Raw genomic sequence first — 13,843 nt, forward strand, 5'->3', positions numbered from 1 at the left:
GGATGGAGAGTTAAGCGCAGTGGCTATTCTCCCAGAGGACCTAGGTTCAATGCCCAGTATACCAGGCATACACCAGATATATAAACAGACGTGCAGGCAAAATGTCCATATAAATACAAATTTTAAATTATAAAATCATTGGCCATGCAAAGTAAGTAAAATAAAATGCCTAGTGAAGACATAAAGCAATCAACAGAACCAGACTGAACCAAATTCAGAAATAATCCTAATGTTGATTAGAAATTTAAAGTTACTATGATTAGTATGGCTTTTGAAAAAAATCTGAATAATCTGAAAAAAAGTGAACAGTGTGCACCAATGTTTGAAGAATTTCAGAAAAGGTAAAAACTATGAAAAATCTAATGGAAATGCCAAATATCGTGATGCTACGGTCGGTATGTTTGCCGGTTCATCAGTAGACAGCACACAAGGACACTCAGTGGACTTGCAGACAGCTCAGTAGAAATCATCTAACCAAAACATGAAGAGAAAAGGCAAAGTCAACCAATATCACAAGACTTACAGAACTGAGGACATTATCCACAGCCACAAACATAAGACTTGTGGGAGTTAAAAGCAGACAGAATGGTACCTAAGAAACCTTTAAAGTGATAGTGGTCTAGGTCCCCCCACAAATTAATGAACTATATATAAGGACAAAAACGAAAATGTCAGGGTTGGGGATTTAGCTCAGCGGTAGAGCGCTTGCCTAGCAGGCGCAAGGCCCTGGGTTCGACTCCCAGCTCTGGAAAAAAAAAAAAAGTTGTCTTTAAAAAAACGAAAATGTCAGAGGACTCTAAGAGGAAAAGTAACAAGCTTAGATACCTCAGAGTCTGTCTGATAAAAACCAAAGCTGGAGACTCTCAAGAGTACCAAGAAAAATACCACATACAGAGGAGCGATGAATCACAACAGACTTTATTTAAAAAAGAACCATTACTGAAATATAGCACTATCTCAAGAAAGAATTTTGAATGTCTAAGAAGATCACACTTTCTATTAGGTCAATTATTACCTGCTCCTTTTACAAAATTCACTTTCTATATAACTCATGGGCACTTTAAGCCATTTGTTTGGAGTCATACTTTGCCTTGAATTAGAAATACTTGGGAATCTGGAATGCAACTGGGCCTTCTCGATCTCTTTAAATTCTTTCATTGTATAGATTTTGCCTGCAAAAAAATTAGTGACCTAAATCAGTGTGCTTAAGTACAACTGTCACTGCCTGTGGGCAAGGAACCACGTAAGAATTCAGTACCAGTCTCACACTGCAGAAGAGTTCTTTTTTCATCATCCTTGTCATACTGGGCTTTTTTCAAAGGGTCACGAAATGGTGGCAAGACAACCTACAAAAGAAGGATTTTTTGAGGATGGGGCTGCAGTCTGAGTACTAACATCTGATCCAACATAAGCACCCATATGTGCTTAGAAGCTATGAATACAGGACCTATAAACTATACACCATTTATATGTATTTAATACATTAAAAGAGATGAGGGCACTCTGACACTTCTCTGATGAGGTCATATAGCCAAAGAGGAAGGTTAGCTGTGTTTGTCCTGAGGTAGGGGAGTATTATACATGTATTTATGTTAATGTGGATTATGTAGTATGTATGTATGTATGTATGTATGTATGTGTATGCAGATACACATGCACACATGTGTATGGTTTACACCATCCAGAGGTGGATGTCAGATGCTGTCCTCTGTCACTCCCTGCATTACTTCTTGTGACAGAGCTTCTCACTGAACCTGAAGACCACTGTTAGGCTGGCTGGCCAGTGAGCTCCAGGCTCCGTCTGGCTGCTTCACCAGTAATGGGTTACAGGTTTATGCTGTGGCGTCAGTCCTTCACAGGGTATTAGGAGACCACACCTAGCTCCGATGCTTGTGTAGGCAGGCACTTTACCAACTAAACTATCCACTCCACCCAAGGCAGGATTAGCTTTTATTTCAAAGTTTGAGTTTAGTCTTCAAACACTCTGTTGTCATTATCATATATCCCTAAATTTAAATATTTGCTTTCCTTTAATACATGGAAATATATATCTATATGGTCATCTACATCCTAATACACAACCAGAAACATAATAATTATATAAAACTTAACATGATATTCAAAATCCAGATTATCTGTAAATCATTAAAGGACAAAATGTCTTTTGCTGGCCAACATTACTAAAATAAAAACTCAACAGGAGACAACAGCGTTCGGAACCTGTCATAGTCATGGACTAGCCTGCTCCTGTGAAAAGTTACCTGTCTGCCCTTCCAGTAATGATTAGACTCGTTTTCTTGAGTAACTGTAACACAGACCATAACTGCTCAGACTTACTCAGTGTGCATGAGTGCACTGCCTTCTACAGTAACTCGCTGTGCAGGAACAAAAGCAGTGCTAGTGTCCTTATTATCTGCATCTGACTTTTGACGAATGAAGACATGTTTTTAAACTTTAAATAAAGTAACAACAATCATAAGTTTAACCAGCAACTATGTCACATGTCCCTATTTCTACTGAAGTTTTACACTTTGGAATACATAATAATGACTAAGTTTTTAACTTGTGGATCACAGAACCCCGTTAAAAATACTGAAACCTTATAATTCTTGAACAACTTTTAAGACTTACAATGCTCACTTTATCAGAAGACATATTACTACTGGAACAATATTAGCATGGCCCCTGTGTAAGGAGGGCACACAAAATCATGTAACATTTCACTTGTCTGTTTGGTCTAGTTGGAACAGGGACTCACGTAGCCCAGGTTGACCTGGAATTCAAGTGTGTGACACCATGCCAAACCTCTGCATTCCATATGTAAGAAACAAACCAAAAAGAGTTGTTGACAGCTCCAACGAACTTGTGTCTGTATCACTTAGGTATGTTGATGTTGGATATACATACGTATATATACATACATACATATAATATATGAAAACTAAAAATCTCTTAATTAAAAATAATTTTATCATATTTAAAATATCTTTTATTTAAAATTTGTATTTTCCAAAACAAAAACTTAAGTAGTACTGTTTTATATTTTTGTAACTTTAATATCTTGCTTAAAATAAAAGTTAGTTTTTAGCTTGTTTCTGCATCTAATCTGCCTTGATTTGTTGTAGGTGAAGAAGGTGAAAAATGCACATAGCATGCATATTAGGAAAACAGCATTAACAGCCTTCTCACGTCACTGCAGATACTCTTTTTAAAAACTGTGTGTTTGTATTTTGTGAGTACACATATGGAGGTCAGAAGTCAACTTTAAGGAATGGTGTGGTGATCTTCCATTGTGACTTACGGGGAAGGAAAGAAGGTCATCAGGCTTGTGTGGCAAGCAGTTTTATCTGCAGATCCACCTCAGGGCCCAGTGTGAATTTTTTTATTTGACACTTTATTCAAAGTTACCAAATGATTGTTTCCTTTTTGCTTGTTTTTATTTTATTTTATGTGTATGGGTGTTCTGCCTGCATATGTGTCCATATGTACTTACCTGGTGCCTACAAAGGGTGAAAGAGGGCATCAGATTCCCTGGAACTGGAGTTATAGACAATTGTGAGCTGCCAGGTATATGCTAAGGAAAGTTCTCTGAGAGCATACTTGCAACCAGTGCTCTTAACCACTGAGCCCTCTCTCCATCCCCAGTTTCCGATATGTTAGCCATGATATGGAATCTAAAGCCACACCAGAAAACATTTAGAATGCATCTTTTCTCTGTGTACCACTTTAAAGCAGAATGAATCAGTTATCTGGGAGGCATGTGGTCTGGGACATATGAGGTCTTCCAAGAGCTTACAGATCTCATTGTATAACACCAAGGCTCACACTCACTAATAGCACTGCCTGACTAGCCAGCACAGTCTAGGTAGTCAGCACTATTTAGATGCATGGTAGCAACTGTGAGTCTTCCAAAAGTCAAATGTCTGTTGGAAAGTCACATCTTGTCACTAGTAGTGAACGCTATTAACATCACTTCATTCCTTTTCCAGAAAATGTCTATCAACCAGCTGAAATTTAATAACCATGGTTTGTAAACCATTCTTTCAGATAAAAATGCTGTCTCAGAAAAAGAAAAAGCTAGCCTGTTCTGCTCTCAATCTAGCAGCCATACTTCATTTCACCACACAGCAGAAGTCTCTTCTATGTGCTTTCATTTATCAAATATTACAATGGATTGCTATGCTAAAGGAGATGATTTAATAAAATATTCTTCTCTGATTTATTTTTATTTATGCATATGTGTGTCTGTGTACATGTGTCGTGTGTGTGAGTCCCTACAAGAAAGCATTCAATCCCCTGGAGTTGGAGTTATAGGCAGTTATAAACCACCTGGTGTGGGAATCAAACCTGGGTCCTCTGAAAGTACAAGTGCTCTTAAACACCTAGGCATCCCTCCAGCCCCATTTTGTTGTTTTGTTTTGTTTTTTGAGATGTAGCCCACGGCAGTTTTGGACTTGAAATCGTCCTGCTTCAGCTTTCTGACTGCTGGGATTACAGGAATATGGCTACATGCCCATCCCTAAGTTGAACAATTCTTGAGCACAGTGGGGTGGGGATATCCTTGTATTTATTAGATACAAGGTGTGAAAGGAGGAAGCAATCCTCTTCACTCCTAAAGTCAGGTCCTTCCCAAGCCAGGAAAGAAGACAAATTCCTTCTGATTGGTGTAGGCTGACTCTGGGCCATCAGCAACCCTACTACTAGGAGTAAGAGAAGCCATTTCCTGTACAAGGGTGCCAAGGTGGGAAGATGGGTAACAATGGAGAGCTCTACTTAACAAACCAGAACTGAAAATAAGAACATTGATGTCCTCATGTACTGAGCAACTCCAGTGCAGGTCTTGAAGGAGATAGTTCATGCATAGAGAGCACAGAGGAGGACAGCAGAAACCCAGTCCCAGGGGAGTTTTCCCTGAGTTCTCTCATTTGAGGCTTTGGGAGAACCTGAGCAAGGGCCTGGGCTTGAAGGCAGGGGGTAACAATGCTAAGCCCACAAACATGGCCAGAATTGGAGCATCACAGGGTTACAAGGATGACAAACGTGATCTTAAATCTGCCCCCTCTGGTTGGATTAGGGGAGAGATGGGGGAAGCTGAGGAGGAGGACAACCCTGAAGAGGACCAGCGTCTCAAACTGGACCCCCGAGGTCCCTCAGACGCTGGATCATCCAACCAGGCACTACCCCAGCTGAGATGAGTGCCCCAACATATATATGGCAGAGGACTGGGTTCAGTCACAGAAGATGCACCTAGCTCTCAAGAGACTGGAGGCCCCAGGAAGTTTAAAGGTCTGGTGGTGGGTGGGGTGGGGACATCCTTGTGGAAACAAGGGGTTGGGGGATGTAGAACAGTTGGGGGTAGACCAGGAGGGGAATAAAATCTGGATGTAAAAATAAATTTTAAAAAATTAAAAAAAAAATCTGTCCCTATCAAGAGTTAGAAGGCTTTGAGGCTCTTCTTAGGATCTACTACAAAAGATAGGCAAGAGACTTCTGCATATTGAATTTCTATATGTTGGACTGAATTAATATTAGATTTCTCCCTGATTTGGATGTATGGAGATTCACATTAGTTCTAATAAAATGCCTCTCAAAATGAAAAACATCCTTGACAGCATGAAGAAAAGGCATCTGTGTAACGGTGGGTATTCGACCCGGGGCCTTACACATGCTCAGCAAATGTTCTACCACTGAACTACATCCTTTTTGTTTATAATTTTTAAAAATTGTATGGGTGGGTGTAGAGATGCACACAAATGCATGTGGAAGCCAGAGGCCACCCTTGAGTGTCATTCCTCAGGAGCCATCCACCTTGCTTTTGGATACCAGGTCTCTCTTAGGGACTTGAGGCTCACTGATTAAACTAGACTGACTGACCAGTGAACCCCAAAGATCTGTCTTGACTCCTGGGAGTGCACATCTTCATGTCCAGCTTTTTATATGAATGCTACAAACTGGACTTGGGTATCTAATGTTTGAGCAGCATACATTTTTACCAGCGGAGTCAGCCTAGTCCTCTTTTTCTTTCAAGGTGTCTGTATGCTGCCCAGGTCAGGCTTTAACTTGGGAATCATTCTCATGGTTAGCCCAAGGAGTTACAATTATAGGAAAGCACAACCACACCCATATAAAAACTGCATCAATAAATTACTTGAATGCAACCATAAATTTTTTTTCAGACAGTCCTGAACATGATACTGCAGACAGAGACAGATAGATCTCTGTGAATCCAAGGTCAGCCTGGTCTACATAGTGACCTTCAGGACAGCCAATCAAAGTATACAGTGAGGCCCTATCTCAAAAAGGGGGGACAGAGGTAGAACATTGGTTTAGCAGTAGTTAAGAGCACATATTGATTGCCCCTCCAGAAGTTCTAAGTTCAGATCCCAGTTCTCATGTTAGGCAGATAACAGCCTGTAACTCCAGTTTCAAAGGATCCAATACATTTTCCTGGCTTCTGTGGGCACTCACATGCAGATATAGCCCTAATACCGAACATGTACACACAGGGAAATAAACTTTAAAAGACATGAAAAATAAAAACTGATTGTGAAATATGGTGAGTACAGTTAATATTAATGGTCTATATTATTTAAAATTGCTGAAAGTGGATTTTAAGTGTTCCCTTTAAACAGTGGTGAGGCCAGCAAAACAGCTCAGGAGTAATACTGCTTGCCACACAAAACTGATGGTCCTGAGTCTGCTCCCTAGAGTCCTCCCATGGAAGGAGAAAATTCATTGCCAAACTTGTCCTCTTAGCTCCCCACACACCATGATATATGCGTGTCAGACCTACCCATATACACACAATAATAATAACATAACCTTCAGAAAGTGATAAGTGTGTGAGCTAATGCATGTTAATGAACTCCAATTAGCCACTTCATTAAGGATTTCCAAATAACATGACAAACTATAATACCTACTTTTGTCTATTTTTAAATGCAAGAGAGTAACGATTCAGCTGACCATATACTACAGTTGCTTCAAAATGTAAAAAAAAGAAACAAAACTGTAATTTGCACATATGAAAAATTTAGCTGCCCTTCCAAGGATGTTAAGTGAAACGACATTCATGTTTACTACCTATGACAACATACTTCTTATAAGCTGAATTTGGTAATGCGACACATCTTGTGTGGGAACAGTTTCCTGCCATGGCTTTGGATCCCATGAGTACACATTCATCACAATGGAAAGGCAAACACTTAGCACTCATGGAAACAGCTGGTCCCCGTATCCACAGAGCTCAATCTAAGAACAGCTGCTAAAATCCCAAGGATTCAGATTACTTTACAAAGGAAACGTGGAATTCAGTTTAAACGAGAGTGTGAATGTCTGTGTCCCTCCCTTAATTTACATGTTGATGACTAACCACCAATGCAACATCAGAAAGAGGAGGACTCTCAGGACATGATTAGGTCAAATGGGTGGAACCCTCCTGAAAGAGGGTTCGTTTGTTCTTACACCACTTAAAGACATAAAGAAATTGCCATCCTTAAACACTGGTCTCCATGAGACACTGAGTGTGTTGATGTCCTCAACTTCTTTGCTTTCTTGGTTACTTTTCTATTGATGTGTTAAACCCCATGACCAAAGCAAGTTACAAAAGAATTTAACTAGGCATACAGTTCCAGAGGGTTAAGACTTTATGATGGCAGATTAAAGGCACAGAGGTACGTGGTGAGAGCAGCCACTGAGAGCTCACATCTTAATCCACAGCCACAAAGCAGAGAGCACACTGAGAACAGTACTGAATTTTTTTTTTGAAACTTCCAGCCCACCCAGTGACACATCTCCTCCAACACGGCCACACCTCCTAATCCTTCCCAAACAGTTCCACCAGCTAGAGACCAAGTACTGAAACATATGAGCCAGTGACACACCTCCTCCAACAAGGCCACGCCTCCTAATCCTTCCCAAACAGTTCCACCAACTGAGGACCAAGTACTCAAATACATGTCTGTGGAGTCCACTCTTGTCTAAGCTACCACAGCAGCACTCAGAATTATGGGCAATAACTGTTTTTGTTTATAAATTATCTAGTCCAAAGTATTTTGTTATATCAGGCAAAATGGACTAGTAGAGTATCAACAACTCCATTTTCAAATCACAGTCCCACCTTTATGTTAGTTACTAGTTGATATGTTTAAGACTCTAAACTCTAATTTTCACCTATTTAAATAGAGTTTATAGCACAAACACACACACACATACACACACACACACACACACACACACACACACAAATTCAGAGGAAAACGGGGGGGGGGGGGACATTGTAAAAATACCAGAAGATTAAAAGTGTCTTATGACCCAAGATAGTTTCATTGGGAGGTTTCTTTTTTTATAATATCCACTATTAGTAAAATATAAAAAATGGACAATAGTTTCAGTATATATACCCTATCGTGTAGACAGTTTGGTAATATGAACTTAATTCTACTTCTAGAAACTTGCATGAAGGAAAAATAAAACCTAGCTACAGAGATAAGTATCATAAAATCATTTGTAAGAGCAATACTTACATTTATAAGAGCATAGCAAGGTGTGGTAAATGACTAGAGACTCATGTAAGCTCTGCTATTCACAGATGGATGACTTTCACAAATGACCTATCTGTGCTGTACTGCCTCATCTTGAATTACCTTACCCAGCAGCAGTAGAGATGAATTTAAGAAACCGTAGGGCTAGGGGTATAGCTCAGTGCTATACCCCTAACATATGCTTAATATACAGAAAGAAAAGCAAACATTTGGTTAACATCGAATAAATAAACAAACAAACAAACCCAGAAAGGTTTATAAAAATACAATGAATTAGTTTAGGGTAATACAAATTTTAGTATTTTTTTTAAAATCAGTTTTCTCATTTGTTATAAGAATGTAGTAGTACATGCTTTTAATCCAAACACGAGGGAGTCAGAGGCTGGTGGACCTCTATGAGGCCAGCCTAGTCTACATAATGAGTTCCAGGACAGCCAACACTACATAGAGTGACCCTCTCTCAAAACACAAATAAACAAAAGAATGCATTACTGTTGTAACAAGGTTTAAAGTTTTTGAGAATGTTTAAACGTTTGCTATTATTCAGTTATTACACAGAATTTTCCTATTTTCTGGAGACTAACTCATTTTGGCTTTTGAGTTATTTGTTCCTCTGTAATATATGAAGATAGGAAAGCACTCTCACAATGCTACTAAACTTTCGTAAGTCACTACAAGGCAGTGCATATGTTAAGGCTGCTCAGAATAACCAGACACATACTGTCACAGTTAAGAAACCTGCCTACCTTTGCCCAACAGCAATGGGAGGCCCTTGGTCCCAGGGAGGCTTGATGCCCCAGCATAGGGGGATGCTGGAGAGTGCGGGAGGGTTGGGGAGCACTCGCATACAGGCAAAGGGGAGGGGGGAGGGCAGATGTGGGATGGGGGGCTGGTGGAGGGGTAACTGGGAAGTGGGATATCATTTGAGATGTAAACAAATGGAATGATTAATAGAAAGTAAGAAAAAAGAAACCTGCCTACCTTCAGAAAATTGGGGTCCTCTTTGCTCATATAAAAAGGGTCATATTCTTTTGGATCATAATGCTCTATAAATGCATTTCCCTACGAAGAGGAAATAAAGCCACACATAAGAAAGAGGTACACAATTAATACTGAGGATATCAGAACTCAGAAGTTAACCAGTTTGAACCTGTTGCCCCTCAGTTATCAGGGACAAAGCTGGGTCATTGAGCTCCAGCCCCTGTCCCTCACTGCTCCAGACCTAGGTACAAATACCAAACAGCACCACTATCATCCCTTCATGAAGAAGATGGCTCAGTGGGCAAAGTCCTTCACCACCACACTGAAGAACTCAGTTCAATCCCAAAACTAACACAACAGAAAGAGACTCTTACTTCCTTGCGAGCTCATGAACATATGCACGCACGCATGGAGGTACATGAATAAATACATACAATTTAATTTTTAAAAGAATAAACTAAAAAAAAAAAGAATAAACTATCTACATCAGAGTATAGATCGCATATAAATAGAAGAGAAAGAGGCAGACTATTTGGATAACTAAAGAGGAAGTGAACAAAGATAACCTTGACTTTTAAGCCAGTATAAAAAGTATAAAATGATCTCTTAGTACCTTCTTATTTGAATGTTTCAAAAAATTGTCCAATTCTTGACGTCTCCTCTTTTTAATGTTCTTATGTGAACCAACTTTTTCTATAATTTTCTTCTGGAGAGGATCTGCCACACGTTCAACCCATTTTTTATACAACATCTCTTTTCTTCTTGTGTTTAAGAAGTCATAATGATGTAAATACTTATCTAGTTCCTGGTAAACAGTAACAGAAAGACAAACATATCTTCCTGAAGCTTTTATATCCTAAAGTTGTGTAAGATTCAAACTTTATAAGCCTAAATGATTCCCAAGGATTGCCCGTTCATTCAACCCTTTAACCTTCACCATTTGGCACATGGACAATGAAGGCAACATGCTCACCCTTCCTGGCAATCAAATATCAGGGCTTCAGCAGGTAAGGACACTTGTCACTCAATCCTGGCAACCTGAATGTGAACCCCAGAACCCATGAAAGGTGAAGAAGAGAACAAATTCTACAAAGTTGTCCTCTGACTTCCACATGTGTGCTGTGGCATGTGTGTCTGCACAAACACATAATACATATATACACATCTATAATCATAAAAAAATAAAAGTTTTATTTAAATGCAATAAATTAAATATACCATATATTGGGAAGAGAGATAAAATAAGCAATAAAGTATACACTGCAAGTGAAGTTATCCTGGAAAAATTATTTTATGTGCGTGCATGTGTGATGTGCATGTATGTATGTGTGCAGTTCTGCCTGCCTGTGAAGTGCTGAAGGGTGTCCCCACAGGAGACTGGCAATCACTAGCAACCCTCAGAGATGCCCTCCACTTAATCCCAGCTGCTAACGAATGCTTTTAGTTCTGTTTTCTATATTATCTAGAACTTTGAACTTTACTCAAATTTCTTTAGTAAATACTACATTGAAAACAGCAAAAATAGCTAAGATGCATTTTGTAGCCAATTCTTACCTTCATTATGTAATTTTCTCTATATAAAATTGATTGTACAGCTGCATCAGTATCTTCTTTAGCTAAAGCCTACAAGAAAAGAATTAGTCCAAAAGTCAAATCTTGAAAGATCATTAGCATTATCTGTGCATATTATATCTTTATGTGACAGGCATATCGCTGAAGTATTCTCTGTAAATCCAATTTTCTGTATCACTAAGCACTTTTTCAAATACTACTTTGATCTTTCCACTTTTGGTTACAGCTCATTCAAAGGTCAGAAATAATTCATCTCACAGATATTTTCAGTCCAAGAACAGTCAAATGACTTTCCCAGAGCCATGTCATAGTTAGAACTGCCTTTCCCCATACCTGATGAAATGTTTTCACCTTCCTGGGCTAGGACAGGTATGCACAGGCATCTTAATCAAAGAAACAGACTAATCTAGATGCACATTTAATATAAGGCTATGCCAGCTTATTACCACCTTAGGCAAAGCTATACCTAGAAAAAACACCGAGATATAACAGCACAAGGTCTTAGGATGGTGAGTGCATTCCATTTCATGCTCCCCTTCTTACTTTTTGATGCTAAATTTGCCTGTTAATTTGGTTTTGAAATTACTTTTTAAGAGCTGAAATGTAAGGATTATGGATAAAATAAACCATGAATTAATTTTTATCTGCAAAATTATATGAAATGTGAAAGTATTATAAAAAATATTGCTAGATCTTTATAAAATTTAAGAACAGTGTATTGAAATACAAAGTCTTCTTACATTGTTTTGAGCCAGGATCTTATAATGTAGCCCAGGCTGGCCAGGACTTGATAATTAGCCCAGCTGACCTCAAACTAGTGTCAATCCATTCCTTGTCTTAGTCTCCCAAGTGCTGGGAGTACAGACCTGTGCCACCAACCCAGTCCATCTTTTTTTTTTTTTTTTTTTTTTTTTTTTGGTTCTTTTTTTCGCTGCTGGGGACCGAACCCAGGGCCTTGCGCTTCCTAGGTAAGCGCTCTACCACTGAGCTAAATCCCCAGCCCCCAACCCAGTCCATCTTATTATGTTCCTGTAACTAATTTTCCATAACAATTGACCAGTTGCTTAGTAGACTGAAACATTTTTTTTCTCAAAGGCAGTAGGGACATAAATATAATAAATGAATAAACACATTTATCATTCATGAAGACCTTATAATCACCTAGTAAATGTATGTATTTTTGTGTGGGTCTAATGGAGTTTTGTTGTTTGATTTTGAGACAGGATCTCAATATATAACCCTGCCTGGAACTCACTGTGTACCGAAGGCTGTCCTCAAACTCACAGAGATCCACCTGCCTTTGCCTCCTGAGAGCTGGGATTAAAGAAGTGACCCCAACACCCACTGGACCACGATTCAAACTCAAATGTGTGTCAGTATTTTTGAGAGAACGGGATCTGGCTATGTATTCTAACATGTCCTAAGACTTGCTCAGGAGTCTCAGACTTGTGATCCTCCTGCCGCATCTCCTAAGTGCAAGGATTACAGGTGTGAACCACTGCCCTTGACTTCACAATGTATTTTCTTTCCTTCTTTTGCACAGAGAGTTGCTGATTTTGACAAGACTGCTGTCCTCAAGTAAGACTGGTAGTTGATTACTGTTCTAGCTCCAGACCAAAATAGTAATAATGTGTATGTGTATATGTATACATATATGTATGTGTGTGTGTACACATATATATTCAGCAATCTGAAAATAGAAAATGACTGAAAGGCTCCATCTCCAGACTAGTTTCAACCAGAGCTAATGTAAGAAGCTAAAACTCACACACATGATATCTCACTGGTTGAGGAATTAGAAAGCAAAGTTCATGGCAAGTATGGAAAACTTTTTTCCCTAACAGTAGTGGAGATTAAGTCTTATTTATGCTAAGCAAATGCTCTCCCACTGAAGTACTTGAACTGTCTGTGGACAGGGCTTTATGCAATCCAACCAAAACTTAAGAAAAGTAGTTTCACCTGCTGCTAACTGACAGACAAACTTTAGAGCCTGAACTCAGCAAAGTCAACTACCTGGTAAATTCAATATTTTATATGACATAAAAGAAGCCAGGTCCTCTATACTGCATCATTCATAATGTCTAAAATTGAATCTAAAATCACTAGACATAGAGGAAAAGGTAAATTCATACTTGAGGGAAAAAATCAGCAGAATCTGGGATGGTCCATGTATTGTAACCAAAAGATAAAGACTTTGGGAGTACAGCCTCATACACAAGCCCTAATTCCAGTTATTCCAGGTACTCAGAAGGCTGCTACAGGAAAACAAAGAATTGAGGACCAGGCTATGGAATACAGTGAGGTCCTAGCCAAAGGAAAAAGGTCCTAGCCAAAATATGCTAACAATGAATGGACAGACCCAGCAAACAAACAGAAGCAAGAAAAGAACCAGTGGGAAAATTCAGTTCTTAAGTCTTAAAAAGAAACAAATTTCAGTGAGTTTATCAGAAGTTTGGAGATGACATAAACAAGAATCAGTAGATGTGAAAGAATAGCATGAGGAATAATTCACTTCAGACCCAGGCTTAGTGACATGTGCCTGAAAACCAAGCACATGCCCCAAGAAGGCTAAGGCAGGGGGCCTAGAATTTGAGGACATCAGAGACACACAGAGACATTTTCAGAGAGACAAAAGTGAGGGTGCTAAGGGAGGGAAGGAAATAATACCTGAGAGAGGAAGGGCATTTTGGAAACTGTAAGCCAACAGATACAAGAAATTCAATAAATTCCAAGTAGTGGAGAAATTA

General features: G+C 39.1%; 1 protein-coding gene across 22 annotated transcripts in view; it reads right to left on the bottom strand.

Moving 5' to 3' along the window:
- The window catches only part of Fam228b (family with sequence similarity 228, member B), a 31,885-nt gene that overhangs the window by 15,536 nt on the left and 2,506 nt on the right, over window positions 1-13,843 (bottom strand). For 12 of the 22 annotated variants that reach the window (XR_592927.4, XR_010052045.1, XR_010052044.1 and 9 more), the window contains 5 exons: window positions 11,079-11,147; window positions 10,138-10,329; window positions 9,525-9,605; window positions 1,259-1,346; window positions 1,016-1,172 (listed from right to left, as the gene is read on the bottom strand). Coding sequence is in view for 9 of the 22 variants with exons in the window: in NM_001419693.1 (NP_001406622.1) it covers window positions 1,016-1,172; window positions 1,259-1,346; window positions 9,525-9,605; window positions 10,138-10,329; window positions 11,079-11,147 (587 nt within the window). In the remaining 13 variants the exon portion in view is untranslated. Of the gene's footprint in view, window positions 1-1,015; window positions 1,173-1,258; window positions 1,347-8,525; window positions 8,725-9,524; window positions 9,606-10,137; window positions 10,330-11,078; window positions 11,148-13,843 lie in introns of those variants that run through there. The other 10 variants (XR_010052049.1, XR_005505743.2, XR_005505744.2 and 7 more) reach the window with 3 other exon arrangements.

The sequence above is a fragment of the Rattus norvegicus genome, chromosome 6 (genome assembly GCF_036323735.1).
Source record: "Rattus norvegicus strain BN/NHsdMcwi chromosome 6, GRCr8, whole genome shotgun sequence".
NCBI classification, from domain to species: Eukaryota; Metazoa; Chordata; class Mammalia; order Rodentia; family Muridae; genus Rattus; species Rattus norvegicus.